Below are 17337 nucleotides of genomic sequence, written 5' to 3'. Positions count from 1 at the left end.
TAGGTTTTTCAGAAACACAATTTCAGGAACATATATATAAAAGACCCTATGGCTGGTAACCATAACTGAATGTTGCTAACATGGAAGTATGCAACAGAGGCAGAAAATGGACGAATGAGCAAAGCAAGAAGAGAAGACCCCAGACCGGTGCAGAGCACACTTGCAGTAGCCTCCCCACAGATGCAGAGATGGGCGCATGATAGCCACCCTCAATGACAATGGGGAGGGGGAGGAGAGGAGGTTCACATAAAGGAGGCAGAAAGTGCCAAAGATTTTTCAGTTGTTGCTGGCTCTCCTGTTTACAGCACAGCCTCTGCTTCCTGGCTGGCATGAATAATTCCAGGATTTACAAAGTCAAATAATACAAATTAATAAAATTTGAAATAATAAAAAACAAATGTAAACTCTTCCCAGCACACTATAACTAGAGACAGTTAGAAAAAAGTTAGAAAAAGGAAAAGAAAAAGGAAAAGGAAAGAAAACATATGTACTTGACAAAAGTTTATGAAATTAATCCTGTCTCATATCAAGGAATACTAGAGAGCACTGTACCTAACGTTTTAAAACCAGTCATACTTGAGGTGGTGGGATTGAGGGTGGAATGAGGTCAGAACTTCATTTTGGGAGCGCTATTAGCTGTTAAGACAGATATTTTCAGTTTACTCAGTCATTTTAATGACAGCACACTGATTATAAAAGCCAAAATTTGAGAAAGTTTCTGCACACCAAATACGTTATTTCTGTAGACACAAGTAAGAAATACACATTTTAGTTTTATATAAAATGTGTATTTACACGGCCTAGATTTAAATTTAAGTCCTTATAATAAGCACTTAATGTTCTTCCTTTAGACTTGTTAAAAAGCAGAACAAAAACCCAAAGCACCCAAAAAAAGCAAACAGAACTCCAAAATACATTTGACTAAGCCAATACAACTAAGTTGAGGAAAAGATAACTCACAAAAAGGACTCATAACTCTGATCATGCTGTCTACTATTAAAATATCACGTATGTTTTCTGAAAGCACTAGAAATAAGCTACAAAGAAAGGCTTTCAAGCCACAATGAGTATTCCTGGTGACACAGGATTTATGAAGTACTTAATCAGTCTTGCAAGTATTGTTAGTAACAGAAACGAAAGTGATGATAAAAAGAAAGCAATGGGAATGAAAACACACCCCTTTGATGTATTTTTCTACGGGGACAACTCTTAATAGGGAAGGGAAAACTGAACCATTGCTGACTTACTCAAATGAATAACTAAACAAATAATAAAAGAAATCTGAGGTGCAACATTCCTACTGAGAAAAGAACCGAGAAAAAAGGAGGGAAGGAGGCAGAAGGAAAACTACAGCTCTGTCATTTCTATCAAGATGCAGCCTCAATTGTCTTTTCCCCAAGCAAAACAGTGCTAAGGCAGGGAAGAGAACAGACTAGACGATTTTTCCCACCCTTCAAGCTAACACAGAGAGCTGAAGAATAAAACCACCGTGTCAATCATGCCCTGTGCCCACCGCTTTTTTTTTTTTTTTCTGAAGGCATCAAAAACTAAAACAAAAAAAATTTCTTTCCTATACAGGGAACACAATTGTTTGCTCTGCTAATTAAGGGTTTGGTTTCGGGTTTTTTTTTTAATTTTATTTTTGGTTGCCTACAGTTTCAGGCAAACTCAAGAAAATCTGGCAAATCTGAACTACTTTTTATTTCCCTAGAGATACTGACTGTCAATTTAGTGCTGAGCTTTGGAAAACTGATTGGGAGTTTGCACTGTCGATCACATTTGGGAATCATAGGAGTCAGAGGTTCTCCATGAAACCAGTATAAGTGGCTATTATTAGTGAAAGAGAAGGGGCAGTTTTCTCTTGAAGGTTTTTCAAAGCCTCCTAGCAAAGTCAAAGTGGTGAAGGGAGACACAGAAGTTTTAGTAATAACAGAAATTATTGAATAAAAAAATAACACAGGATGAAATTTGTGGTTTGTTCTTAGCATAAAGTCTCAAGACATGGGCTGGTCAGCCTCACCTCAGCTCACGGGAAGATGAAAAAAATCCTCCTGGAAACATTTCCAAGCAAATGAAGAACGAGAAGTAAACTGAGAATAATCAGCGTGGAGTTAAAAAGGGGAAATCATCCCTCACAAACCTGATACTCTTCTACAATGAAATGACTGGCTTAGTGGATGATGGCTGATATTATGTACCCTGAATTCATTCACCAGGGCTTTCAACGCTATCTCCCACAACATCCTCATTGACAAAATGATGAAATACATCAGACTGAAAATTGGTTGAACCACCAAGCTCAAATGGTTGTGAGCAGTGGCACAAAGTCCAGTTGGAGACCAGTGACCACTGGTGGGTGCCAGGGGTCTATACTGAGGCCAATACTCTAACATCTGCGTTGAGCACGATGATGACAGAGTGTGCTCTCGGGAAGTTTGCAGATGATACAAAACTGGGAGAGAGTGGCTGATACACCAGATGGTTGTGCTGCCATTCAGTGGTTCCTTGAGAGGCTGGAAGAATGGACAGAGGTCAAGCACATGACACTCAAAGGGAAATCCAAAGTCCGCCCCTTACCTGGGAAGGAATAACCAGAAGTACAGGCTTAGAGCCAACCAGATGGAAAGGAGCTTGGCAGAAAAGGACCTGGGGTCCTGACAGAACCAGGTGACCATGAGCAAGCAGTGTACCCTTGCAACAAAGAAAGGCAACAGTACCCTGAGTTGCATCAGGAAGAGCGTTGCCAGCAGGGCAAGGGAGGTGATCCTTCCCCTCTACTCAGCACTGGTGAGACATCTGGAGTGCTGAATCCAGTTCTGAGCTCCCCAGTACAAAACTGACATGGACTGTCACTGAAGTGAGTCCAGGAAAGTGCCACAAAGATGACAAAGGGACTGGATTCTCTGTCCCACCAGCAGAAGATGAGAGAGGTCAGATAGTTGGGACTTGTTCATCCTGGAAAAGAGAAAGCCTGGGGGGAATTTTGTCAACTGTATAAATACCTGATGGGGAAAGTAAAGAAGAGAGAGTGCAACTCTTCTCAGTGATGCCCAATGATAGCACAAGAGGCAATGGGCACAAGTAGAAACAGTACATTTTACTAAAACATAAAAGAAACCTCTTTGTTGTGGTTGTTGTGGAGTCTCCAGTCTAGAAGATATTCAAAACTCAAGGCAATGGCCTTGAGCAGCCTGCTCTAGCTGACTCTGCTTTGAGCAGTGGCAGTGGAGTAGACACCATCAGAGATCCTTTCTGATCCCAACTATTGGTAAGTGCATGAAAATCGCAGAATAACATATGAGGTTGTGAATTAACTTACCCCGTACTCTTCCCTCATCTTAGCCAAACTGATTTCTTTACGTCAAAACTGTGACTATGTAAATGCCTAAGAGTTATACTAACTACTTTAGACCCTAAATGAGTTATGATACAGAGGATCTAAGAATTTTGTGCAAATGTTCAGACTTCACCAATCTTGGAACTAAGAGGTATCCTACCTCTGAAATTTAATCCACTGTTACTTGTGACTACAAATCACATTTAATCATTATTTTGTTTTATCTTCTTCATTTCAGGATGTCAGCCTGAAGAAACAGAACACCAAGTAGGAGACAGAATTAAATAATTTTTAATTTCCTCTGTTACAGAACAGTAGATAAGAACTATCTTGTGCTGGTTTTGGCTGGGATAGAGTTTTGGATGTGTGCTGAAAACAGTGTTGATAACACAGGGGCGTTTTAGTTCCTGCTGAGCAGGGCTTACACAGAGTCAAGGCCTTTTCTGCTCCTCACCCCACCCCACCAGTGAGTGGGCTGGGGGTGCACAAGAAGCTGGGAGGGGACACAGCTGGGACAGGTGACCCCAACTGACCAAAGGCATATCCCATACCACAGGATGTCATGCTCAGTATATAAAGCTGGAGGAAGAAGGAAGGGAAGACGTTCAGAGTGATGGTGTTTGTCTTCCCAATTAACTGTTACATGTGATGGAGCCCCGCTTTCCCGGAGATGGCTGAACACCTGCCTGCTGATGGGAATTAGTGCATGAATTCCTTGTTTTGCTCTGCTTGCGCACATGGCTTTTGCTTTACCTGTCAAACTGTCTTTATCTCAACCCACAGGTTTTCTCCCATTTACCCTTCTGGTTCTCTCCCCATGCCACCAGGGGGGAGTGAGCAAGTGGCTGAGTGGGGCTTATCTGCCAGCTGGGGTTAAACCACGACATGTCCATATACAAGAAGTGTTGTCCTTTCACAAAATCTTTAGTTTTTCTGTTCAACCCAAGGAAAAAGAATTTTGCTAATTACACCAATATTTCACTTGACCCTTTGATGCTTAAGTTTAAAACTTTATTTTTTTAATCTAAACACTACCTTAAAAAAAGTTTGACAGTTCCCACACACTGTGAGGCATCCAATTTTCAATTACAATTAAAACAAAATTAAAAAGGGAAACTGAATATGAAATTGTGACAGATCACACAGCAATCCTTGTAATTCTTAATGCACTGAAGACAATTTTTGGCTCCTAAGACTGTCATGAAGAATTTAGGTTAATGCTCATCCAGAAATTGTAAACAAACTGCACACTTGAAGGTCAACAACCCTTACAGATTACCTTCTAAAGGACTGGTTTTCTTCATGTACACAAAAGAGTTACTTTCCATAAAAAGAAATGCCTTAACTTTTCCGACAAAACACTTTGGGGAGTGTAGCCTCCAAGTTAAAACACGTATTCAATACCCCAAAGGAATCCAATGGAAGCATTATTTAATGTCTCTAACCAAACTACCATCAGAGAAAACTTAACTGCCTCACAAGATGACAATCAGAAGACCAACCACCTCGACAGTGCATATGGCTGTAGTGAATCCTGTGCACCCCTCCAGGAAAATCTGCGTGCTCAGTTACCTCTCTGAAATGCTGTACACCAGCACACACAGCATGGGGAATAAACAGGAGGAACTAGAGATCTGTGTGCAGCCGCAGAACCATGTTCTGATTGCAGTTACAGAGACATTGGGGGGATAGCTCGTGTCACTGGAATGTGGTCATGGATGGCTGAAGGATGTGATCGGAACCTGGGTTTGTTCAGCCTGGACAAGGAGATTGAGGGAGGATCTTATCAATGCTTATAAAGATCTAAAGGGTGGGCGTCAAGTGGATGCTGGTGCCCAATGACAGGACAAGGGACAATGGGCACAACTGGAACAGAGGAAGTTCCACCTCAATATGAGAAAAAACTTCTTTCCTGTGAGGGTGCCAGAGCAGGGGCACAGGCTGCCCAGGGAGGCTGTGGAGTCTCCTTCCCTGGAGACATTCAAAACCTGCCTGGACGCGTTCCTGTGCCCCCTGCTCTGGGTGTCCCTGCTCAAGCAGGGGCATTGGACAAGATGACCTCCAGAGGTCCCTTCCAAGCCCTACCATTCTGTGATGGGTGCAATGCTGAAGTTTAAAATAAAAATAATTATTTTCAATTGTTGGGCCAGGATATATCTGCTGTAGTACATATTCTTTACTTTTGAATACTTTATTCAGAGACAGAAGTAATAGGTAGTGGATCCAGAAAGGAGAAACACCATTACTTGGTACCATTAACCTCATAGACCTCCTGCAGATTGTCTGCCATGGCCATCTGAGGATTAACTTTCAAAAGTCTTCTATAAAGTGTAACTTTGAATGGAAAAAACAGTCAGAATTTTCTATTCCTTTCTATGTTTTTTGTACATACTGCAAAAATAAAAGCAAAATACATAACTTTAAACTTATGTAGAAGGAAAACCCTCCTGTGCAACAAGTTCAGGCAATAAAATGGTTTTCTGCCTCCTCCGTGGTGCATACTACATATGTACATATAGTTTTTACATTAATCTGATTGATCCAATTCTGCTTTAAATAAACCATTTGTTTTTCCCAGTATGACCCTTTCTGAAGGTCATACTCCTCTTAGCCATGTTTGAATTAATTGACTGAAAACTATATGATATTATCAAGAAGACGACTTAGAACTCTTTTGTTACATGATTACTTGAAGAAATGCTCACCTGTTGCTCATGTCCATTGGTGGCCAAGCTTGAAGGAGTAAAGCCAAGTGCTGAAACTCAGATGGAATGTGACTAGACTCCAGAAGTCCCAGGAAGAGATCATACCTTTTTTCTTCATTTTCAACATCTGTTATCTCTACCTGAAAAAAAACAAACCCAAAACAAAATAAAAAAACACCTTCAGTTTTGGTTTTGTTGGTTTGTGGTTGTTTTTTTTTTTAAGAAATCAATGATTGAAAAGCAATCAACAAACTATATGTGAAGGATATCACTGTTGTAAAACAATGCAGGAACACAGTGAACGTAATTTTCCCAGAAACCTATTTTCTTACCTTTCATTTTCAGTTACATGCTAATAAAACAGGAGAGTGCACAGATGCTGGGGAATGACTTAGGTGTACGTTCCTAAAACAATGTAACCCCACACAAGTACATTCTTGATTAGTTCAGAGGATCTTATGTCTGTGCTCTTCAAACAACCAAGAACTCCTTAAATATCCTTTTCTCTCTAGATATATATACACACACACATATTTTTAAAGAATGGGTATGTCTAGTGTTTCCCTAATATATATTACTCTCACTTACCTATGAAAATTCAATAGTCTTATCTGAATTTACAGCATTTGATCTTTTCTCCCACAGGAAAGAGCCCTGAAAGATGATTCTAGGTTAATTTACCCAGTGAAGAACATTTGCTAACAAGTACTATAATATTTCTCTGTACAGTTGTTTGAACTGAAGCAAAACCAAAACCCCACACCCCATCAGCCAGCCACCAGACAACTATCTCAGGCAAAGTACCCATCTGCAGTTTCTGCCAGGACTTGAATTCACTTCAGTCAATGACAGGTTCTTTTACACATAATTTTTACCACTGCAGTTTGCATCGTAAAAAAGTACAAGGTAAAAGGTCTGACTGCTGAAAGAAGGTTGCTATAAACGAGAATGAACTTGCTACTAAATGAGGAGCAGCTTCTGTTTAAACGTTTGGCTTTCACACTAGGAGGGTTTTCACAAATGGAATAGCTATCGCTGTCTACCTGACATACAAAAGTTCTTAGAGTTTAAAAATAATGTTACAGTAACAAGGTAGCTTCCTCTGTGTTAGTAACACATTCTAACACTAAATTTTTCTTCCAAAGTTCGAAAAGTGCCAGGATATGAAACTGAGGTGTTTGATCTTATAATTCTGCTGAAAATACACAGCATTAACTGCTAACTTTTCTGTTTCAGCCCAAGTAGTTCTAAGACATCAAACATGGACAAAGTTTTCCTTAGTTCTACAGCTACTCTAAAAGATTAAAGATTGCACTCCCATCTTTTCAAAGTGACTCGCATACATCAAGGGTAAATTTTTCAAAACAGGTTGGAAAACAAATATTACTGATGTGTTTACTAAGTTGCCTACATAATTTGTGACTTTAAAATATTTAGTGCAGAAAAAACATCTACTTCTGTCTCCAGGGTACATCTGAAAGCACCATACACTAAAACATTTTAGATAATGAAGAAATGTTTCTGAGATCTGTCCATTTAAAATTCTTCTCTGTACTGCAAATATCACATAGCAGACATCAGTTTCGACTCCTTAAATCATCATTACCCGCTAATATAAAATACTATCATCCTAATTATTTAAATTGCAAGGCTGAAAAGAGAAGGGAGAAGAACAGGAAAGGGTAAAAGGGACATAAGACATGCTAATCTCTAAGGATCAAAATGTTTAGCAATTTAGCAAAATATGTACTATCGAGACAGCAGAAGGTCTCACACTGCTTCATCTGTCCCCAAACTCCGTTTTCAGACAGCTAGCTCTTTAAATATTTAAACCAAGTAAGTAGCATTCTGGATGGTCCATTGAGTACATTTGAAAGTATTTTCACAAACAGCATGTTACTTCGAAACACAGAGTAAATGTTCAGATCTCTCTAACGATAACTGTAAAAATTGAAAGAAATAGCACAGACAATATTAATAGATGAGAAAAGCTGTCACAGAAATTGAGCCATTAGTAGCAGAGAGTAGATGAGAGTGGATCCGACATCTGATTCAGCATGAACTGAATTCCAATAATTCTGCCTGATAATGTGTCTTTACAGATTCGGGCTTACATTTTTAATGAGGTTAATTAATCCCACATCATATATTTGTGTTTTGGACAGATGGATCCTTGCAACATGAATGCTCATAACAAAACACATTAATATGATCAAAGTAATTCAGAAGAATTACCTGTCTATTCTGAAACATGGTGTGCATTTCTGCAATATTTTTCTACAGTGGCCTTTTTCAAGTCTTCATGCCTACACTTCCCACTAAGAGTAATAAAAAATAAAGTGAACTTTCTACAGTGCTAGTTATTTATAGTTTTAAGAAAACTACTGAAGATTCACTTTTTATATAGCATTTTAAATGCACGTTACTTCCATTTACCGTGAAACAGGTGAGATTAGAAACACTATGTTGCTACTTTAAGTATGCATAGCTTTAAGAGTGCATGTGGTGATCTAAAATGCAGCACTAAGGCTAGAGGAAATGGAAGATTAATGAAGAGCAACAAATGGAAAAATCACCAAGTATTGATGGGTAGATGACAAGTATGATTACTTAAAAAAGACTAGTATTATCCTACTGTAAAATCCTTCCATCTTTTAAGCCGTATTTTCCCTTCTTCAATGTATTTATGCTTCTGTTGCATCTATCAGTCGTCCCTATACTCCACATACATCTGCATTTCAAGTATGTTTTAAGCATTATTTCATTCCTGTGACGTGGTTGTTAAAATAACTTTTTTAAAAAAAAAAAACAGAAACGCTGAGATTCAGGAGGTAAATCCATGCTTTAACACCGAGAATGTCTGACTGTGTGTGACAAAGGTCACACAGTCGACTATCAGGATTATTTTTCAGAAGTATTCCTGAGTTGAAACATTATCAAATGGGCAAAGATTGTGTCCACATTTCACATTACACATTGACGAGTAGTCCCATTGGTTTAAATAAGATTGCACAATGTCTAAAACTGTACCTTCTGAGAAGCAGCTATATTTAACTTGTGTGTATATGCCTCTACACAATCCAGATGATTGAAATCTATGCATGACTTGCCCACTAGCATCACTACAAAAATCCTAACAAGCAGAAGATCAACAAGATATACCAGAAACACAGACAACAATAAAACATTTAAAACCTTCATTTCAAGGTACTGTTATTCTTATAAAACAGAAGAGTTCCTTATAAGTATCTGTGCTATGAAGTAAATCAAGGTACCTGCCTTAAATATTGTCTGTACTGCTTTGTTTGAATGACGAGACATCTTGCCCTGTCTCCAATTCTTTCCTTAAAATTCTCCAGAAATATGTTACAGTCAAACCACAAAAAAAGGTGAAAGTTCCTTGCTACAAGAAAGCAATAACTTGAAGCAGCACATTGGAATAAGGTTTTTTTATTTATATTTACTACACGTACATATCTGTATATGTATATATGTGTGTGTGGGTATACACACACACAGATCATAGGCTTTCCTCTGTCTTGTCTCCTCTTTCCAAGGCTGAGGGAGAGCATGGTGAGGAAGCAGCCGCCTAACACAGCAGAAACAGAGCACGCTCTGTGTTAAAAAGTAAAAATCTCATCTTAACAAGGGTGAAAGCTAGCTGGGATGAAGTTACCGTGGTTAGTTAAGCCTATCGGTTTGTTATAATAACACAGCAAAAAGATCAAAAATTCCACTTTTAGCTGAACACTCCCTTAGTAGCAACTCTGAACGATCTCTTCAGATGACACTGAACATTGTAACACAACAAGGCACTGCATGTTTACCAGTATAATCATCTTTAAATAATGGTAATGGGATATTATAACAAGCTGGGGAGGGGGGGAAGCTGAGTTGTTTGGTTGGGTTTTTTTGGTTGGGTTTTTTTTCGTGTGTGTGTGTTTTGTTTTTTTTTTTTTAATAAAACCCAAAACCATCCTTCTAAGATACTGAAATGCTATGCAATGAAAACCTGCCATGAACACTGTGGGGCCCTGATAGCACAAGTGCCTGTAAAGAAGAATCTGTCACTAAACAGAATAACGAGGCCTATAGCAAGGCAGTAAGGAGTATGCTTGAACTTCAGATGATCCCAAAGGAATAAAATAAAAAGAAAAAAAAAGGCAAGGAAAATGAAAGCAAGGACTTTCAGTTTTAAAAAATAACTTGCTCAATTCTGTCTTCATTTTCCCTAGTTTCATGCCTTCTCCTTGGCTGTAGAACACAGCTGGCTTCATGTTTTTCATTAAAATATAAGGCTGCATAAATATTTACCACAATGGGAAAGTCAATTAGGGGAATTAATTTTAGAAATTATACTCATGATAGATTATAAAACTAAATACAAATTAAGTAAAACCAAACCTTATGTTAAAGTGTTAAAATACACAATTTCATTATCAACCAGGGACTACATATGTTTAAAATCAAGAATATAAAAACATCTGCATATGCTAATGTTCCTTAAAAAAAAATATGGGAAATTACCAAAGCAAAACACAGGCTACACAAACAGCACTGAGTGTTGCTTAAACTGCATTAGATAATACCAGCTGTCTGATCCAGTGCAAACTCCTCTTAATCAGATGTTCTCTTCCTGAGCACTTTGCTTTTACACCTTTTCCCAGTTTCTCCTGTTATTAATTAGCAGTGGTCAGGATGGCCCATAAAGGAGTTCTGACTCATCCCGTATTATTAACGCTGAATGAAGGCAAAAATCATTCCACCTTTCTCAAATTTTGACCAAGACAGAAAATTAACCACTTTTCTGAATGGGAGTGCAAACCACAGATACGGCACATAGTAGCTGTGCCATATATGCCAGAAGACAAAAGTCAGGTTTTCTTTTTATGACACACATATATTTTGTGTGTCTTTGAGCATGGCCACAGAACACAACTCACGGAACTGCATTATTTTAGCCATCAAAGCAGCTATTTTTCCTCAAATGTTTATGGTCTACTTACCAGTAGCAGAGACTTGACATAGCATATGTTCAATCACCCAACAGGGACAGTTGTGAACTTGCTGTAACTTGCAAATCTTAAGAAAAGTAAAACACTGCTGAAAAAGTTATTGCTGGAGTACATTTATTTATCAAGCAATTGGCCAAAATATCTGTTCTGCCATAATTTTGCAAGTAGGAAGTTACACCAGACAAGCTTTTTAAGACATTTGGTTTTTGTATAAAAAACTTGTGAACTATAGGGGTATGGGTGCTTTTACTGCTATAGTATAAATGACAAGAGGAATCTGGCAGTTGGTTCAGACATTTGTAATCTCTTCAACAGTACATCACCTGAGCACAAACATACCCTTTGTCTGACTTCAGCCATTCTGATCAGTCTTGGAAGGCATGTTCTTTATATCTAGTGCTGAAATGAAAACTTATGCACTTGCAATCCCTCCTCAAATAAAACCCCAAACTGTTCTGCTTGATGATAAAAATCTTCCAAAGATTTATACTGCTCTCTTCCCTCACAGATGAGATCCTATTAGATACCCAAAATGTTGAAACCCCCCAACATGCTTTATCCACTTCCAATGCACCAACTCCTGACTCTTCATCTTGTTCCATAGATTTACTATTGTTTTATTGATACTCATCGCATGTCACACACATGAAGGAGCTCAAATATGAAAAGTTCCCTCAAAAGTTTGTTCTGTAGCTTTTAGAAACCTAGTATTTTATAAAAACTATAAAATTATACACTTTAAGAAAGTTAAGGTTAAATAAAGCTGTGGACATGATACACGACTGAAAGAAAACACTTGGCATGGCATCCCACAGCATCAGTTGTGTAGTTCAGTATATCATCTCACTCGTGAAAGTGAAATCCGTTTAAAACTCACTATTTACAGGAATAGTGGAGTGTTTGTGTATCTAAATTGTGTCCCTGAGGCATAGATATCCACTACATAATGTTCTCCTAATCCTAAAGGACAGAGACATCTGATAGAGTTGTAAATGCTTTATTGCTAAGGCTGTATAGGGAACCTGGTGCTGACCAACTTGGCTGACAACCTAGAGAGTTTTGTTTAACAAACAGAAATGATGCCAATCAAAACATACAGCCAAACCAATCCACTCCTTCCCCTGCAATAAAGTACAAAACACTGCCTATTTACATATGAGAATGGTGACCAAGAGAAGTAATGCAGACAGACCTCTACATACTTCTGCCCAATGAAATCTGTTCTGCAAATTAAATTTTTGCTCCTTGTGAGCATGGCAGAGCCATGATTTTAATCAACACATTTTGTTCATGACTAATGTTCTAAGGAAATAATTATAAAGGTGTTTGTAGCCAAGGAATCAAGAGGTAGAAATCAGGGAAATATTTTCCCTTCATTATAACTGCTTGTTTATTGAGAAAAGCTACATCTGTACTTAAAACCAACTCACTATATTAAAGGCAAAGACATTTGTGGTTTCCAAGAGCTGCAACCAAAAACGTACTGATCTACATGACCATAGAATTCATTTTAGTACGTCCAACAGATTGTAAATGTAAATATTTCAAAATATGTTCATGTTCCTCACTGCAGCATAAATTTGAATTAATACGGATTTGAAAACAGAAACACTAAGCAGGCACTTGAGTAGTCCCTTATTGCTACAATACATTCTCGATTCGTCAGGCCTCCCTTGTAAAATCCACTAGTTTTTATTTATCTTCCCTCCCGACCCCCTACCCCCCCCCAAGCTCTATTGGTAGAAAATTCATCTATGCTGCCTGCATTTGAAAATAAAAGCAGCTCTGACATGAAAGATTTTATTCAGATTCAAGATAGGGAATGCTGATGCTAAAACTTGCTTCCACTCATCAGGCAGGGCTTAACATGGTTTCTAAGCAACAACTGAAAGGATTGATAACAAATTGTTAGAATACCTGTACATGCCTTCTTGGTGCACTGTTCATGGCACAAAAATAGAACAATCTTGTCTTAAGGAATTTACAACTTAATCAGGTAAATCAGCCCTTCCTACACAGACAGGCCAGGCAGGGTTGGTCACTGAAGAATTTAAGATTCCCATCTTGTGGGTCAACCATAGCCCGTCGTTCCCTAGTGTGTTGGTATCTCTGTGGCTACTGAAAAGTCTGCACAAACGTATGTTACTGAAACCTACTTCCAGTAATAGCTGCAAATATAAAAGCTTGTTACAAAGGACAAATAAAACTACAAACTAAGTTAAACAGGTATTTAAAAGTTAATTACTCATAACATGAACACAAATGCGAAAAATCACCAGTAAAAAAAACCTGCAAAATTGTACACCTGATCCTGAAAATGTATAGCTACTGACCCTGCAGAGATAAGATTAGGAGCTTTTAAAGGCTATTATTTATTTCATTCTCTTCAAACTGTTTCAAGATGCTAGACATCCCATCAACCTTGACGTTAGACATACTACATACTTGTGAAATGAAGCCAAACCAAACACACATATTGAAACATCTTACGGAGGAGGCATTATCGATAATCTACATATCTCTATGTATAATTTTATGCAATAATTCTGCACTAAGATCACTATTTCTGTTTGAGCTAGAATGTTTCCCAATAGACTTAGGTTTTTTGACCTAAGTAAAGAAGTTTAAGGTATAATCAAGTAAAGAAGTTTAACATATTTCTGTTAAATTAGTCCACTTATCGCTCAAAAGGTAACTCTTCCTAATTTGACTTTATCAAGACGCCACTTACTAGATCTTGTCATGGTAACACTTGAGTTTACAGCTTGTCTACACAAAGTTGTTGCTAGTTCCTATTCCTAATTAAACCCCTCTGACTACTCAGAGACAAGGACAACACTAGAGTAACTATTATACATACTTTTCCTTTTCCTGTTCTTCCTTCCATGTCTGTTTTTTTGGCCACTGTTCGATACAGAATACTGGGCTGGATAGGACCTTGCTCTGAACCAGCATTGAAATTTTTATATACTCACATGCTAATTAAAATTTACATTATGAAAACACACTGGGCCCACAATATTTTGTTATATGTAACTTCCAAGTGGAATTGAGGGAACACAGGGACTCAAACAAGCTTACCACTTTCAATATGTGAAACATGTACTCTCAACAACGCAGCTGAAAAGGAGTCAATGAGGTCAAGCAGAAGTTCGTTCTCAAAGATATATTTTACAGACTTCACTTCAAACTTAATACCTGCTTAAAAAGTTCCTTCCTCAGTATTTACCAAAATGTTGAAGTTTAAATAATAATGTGATACAGTACCTTTCACTCTATGTCCTAGCACCATATTGCCATGTACAGAGTTAAAGGCAATTAAGAAATATAATTTAAAGAACACATTCATCCAGCACTAGGTTTTATATACTTTAAATATTCACAATGTTTTATAATTAAATTTGAAAGACTTCCTAGAAAAGGGAATATTGCCAAATGACTGCTGCAAGGCACCGACATACACTGCCTCAGCTTCCTTACTCAGCATTCAGTCTTCATACTGCACTTATTTACTTTTTTTTGGAAAGCTGGTAAGAACTTTTACTTTTGAGAAAACCCATGGAAAGCTGTGCTCTAGACTATGAAAGTATTCGTTTACCCACACCACTGTTGGATAAGAAAAGTGCCATTTGAAGAGCACATACACAGAACTACATTGTAAGCCTGGCAAGGTCGAAGATTTCCTTTGAACTAAGTTACACTAAAAAACTTTTGTATGCCAATGTGTGTCACTCGAGAAGTCACACTTTTCCTTAGCACACGTGAGTTTTACCTTCTCAGAAATATATTCTAAATATATTCCCCTCATGGCAGAGGAACCTGCCAGTTTTAAATGAGACTTTTTCATCTTACGTTTTCCATCTGCCCAAGTTCTCGTGGATAATCCTACTTTCAATCCATTTTGCATCTGGGTAAATGGAAATACATTACATGGTAGCAAGGCAAAGCTGAGAGATGGTAACTTTTTTAAAAATGTTCTCCTGGGCTCACAAATGCCCCTGTACAGTGATGGAATTTAGTTCTATTTTACGAAGAAACATTGCAGGAAAGGCACCATCTGGTTTGGAGCCTGGACCAACGTTGCAGATTCAATTCCCTTGCTTGAAAGAAGTATTTTTGAAGCTATGCCTATGGAGTTATCCCAAATGATAAAAAGCAACAACTTTATTAAGGAATATCAGTAAATCTGAGTGTTATGATGCAGTTCAGCCCATGTTCTCTGCTTAAAAAAAACCTGACAAACCAAAACGAACAAAACCCAAAAAAACCCCGCCACATTCAAAATACTACTGATTTCCATTACCCGGGGGAAATAACCTGAGACAGCAACGCAAAGGCCTACCTCACACCTCCTCTCCATCTGACTTTAAGACCAACAAGCAGACAGGAGTTCCTGGTGGAGCATATTCCCAGTCCTGAACCCACAAAGAGAACATGGGCTGCTATGACCTACACTTCGGAAAAACACCCACTGCCTGACAGACCAGAAAGAAGCATCTGCTATCAAAACAACAATCTTAGAGAAATCAATACAAAATTAAAACTGAAGTCAAGAGTTTTGCATGACAAACTGTGTTCGCAACCCATACCTTCTATCCTAAAGGAGGAAGAACTCTGAGGTCAGGTTTTCTTGCACTTTCCCCCAACACTGTGCTTCACATATTAAAAATTATTATGAATGTGAGTGCTGACAAAATATGAAAGCCTGTTGCACATACACACTAAAGGGTTGTGCATAATCTCACAGGTCAAATCCTGCTCAAACTGAAGCCGGTGAACAAGATAACAGGTTATAGGGTTCACGTTTAAAAACAAATCAGCCAGAAGCTTACTGGTGATGAATTAAACAAAGGCTCAGTCACATGTTGAGTTACCTGTCTTGTAGAAATACCCAAGAACTTTTCTCTTCTGAACTGGTTTATATATTGTTTAATTCTTTATCTGCTTGATATGCAGCTCACTAACACCAAGAAATACATATAGATTCAGTAAACACAAATGTGTTGCCTAATGCATAAAAATGCATAACTAGTGCAGAAAATAGAATCCGTTCATTTGTATTCTGCAGGAGACTATGTCATAATCTGCAAATACATTTGCGCACAGAGAAAACCTCTGAAGACTGTACATAGATATATAGAGAGAGATAAGGGCACATGAAAAAAAATGATGCATTTGAAAAATGTATATAAATAGCTAGCTAAAACTGAAATAGACAGAATTAGCATGCATGTAATTTAAAATGTATTTTGTATAGGCGTCCATTAATATGTAAAAATCTGGTTCTATGTAAATCATGGCTAAAATTACCATCTTTGCAACACAAGGGACTTAAAACACATGTAAATAATTTTACCTGTATATGCCAGCAGCTAAGCACTGTTTCATATTTCATAATCTATGTATAATATAGATAGTCTACATTTAGAACAGAAAAGGGTGTTGGAAAATGCAGCCTAGAAATGGCAAGATTTTAATCCTTAAATATTACTTCTAACTTTAAACTGTTAAATTAGCATCAGCCATTTCCCCCATACCTTGTACAAGCGGCTCAATTTACCTTTTCTGATCGCCACTACCATCAAGAATTAGTGCATGCACAAGCTCCCAATATTCAACTGTATATATAACTGCTGTCTTGATAATCAAAGTCTGCAATTCTTGCTAACAGAGGAAAAATTATTTTAAAAGCTGTTTTTATGTAAATGAAAACTTGTCAAAATTAATCTTTCCGAAGTGTCATCCTGCAGATCGGCTAAACTGAAAAAGTAAAATATGCATTTTTAAGAAGCACAATCCACAATAAACTAAGATAGCCTCTTTTAGGAACAACAGGATGTTGATGTTGACTCCAGTTTTAAGTAATATTTAAGTTGTAAAAATTGAAATAAATTAGTAGCTCTGTTGGGGCCATAAAAATAGTCAGAAGAAGGTAGGCAGCATCATGCCTCTGTCATACTAAATGGCATTATGTAAGCACTGCAGTTGGTGTTTCCCTTTATGATTTGACGTAGTCAAAGTCCTAGCAGTCACAGTCTTTATAAGGGAGTCCCTATGTAATAATAGCAACAATGTGGGAAATAAACCCACTATCTCAATCAACATGAGCTATCAGAAATTACTATGAAGTAAGAACTATTTTAAGAATACCTGAGGGGGGTTCCTCAGATGATATAGAGTTAACAGAACTCTAAATAAGGTGTCAGCTAGCAAGATGGTTGATGGAGATAAGACTGTTTGAAAAAAGCGTGGCATCAACTGAACGTCACAGTTCTTAAAA

The 17337-nt window shown here is 37.8% G+C and overlaps 1 protein-coding gene across 1 annotated transcript in view; it reads right to left on the bottom strand.

Annotated features, from left to right (window-relative positions):
* NBAS (NBAS subunit of NRZ tethering complex) overlaps nucleotides 1–17337 on the bottom strand; it is a 188265-nt gene that overhangs the window by 21035 nt on the left and 149893 nt on the right. Inside the window, exon 49 of the mRNA XM_075086782.1 lies at nucleotides 6043–6182. Coding sequence (XP_074942883.1) covers nucleotides 6043–6182 — 140 coding nt within the window. The remainder of the gene's footprint in view (nucleotides 1–6042; nucleotides 6183–17337) is intronic.

This window comes from Phalacrocorax aristotelis, chromosome 3 (assembly GCF_949628215.1).
Source record: "Phalacrocorax aristotelis chromosome 3, bGulAri2.1, whole genome shotgun sequence".
Classification (NCBI taxonomy): Eukaryota; Metazoa; Chordata; class Aves; order Suliformes; family Phalacrocoracidae; genus Phalacrocorax; species Phalacrocorax aristotelis.
This window is presented reverse-complemented; position numbering and strand designations above follow the sequence as displayed.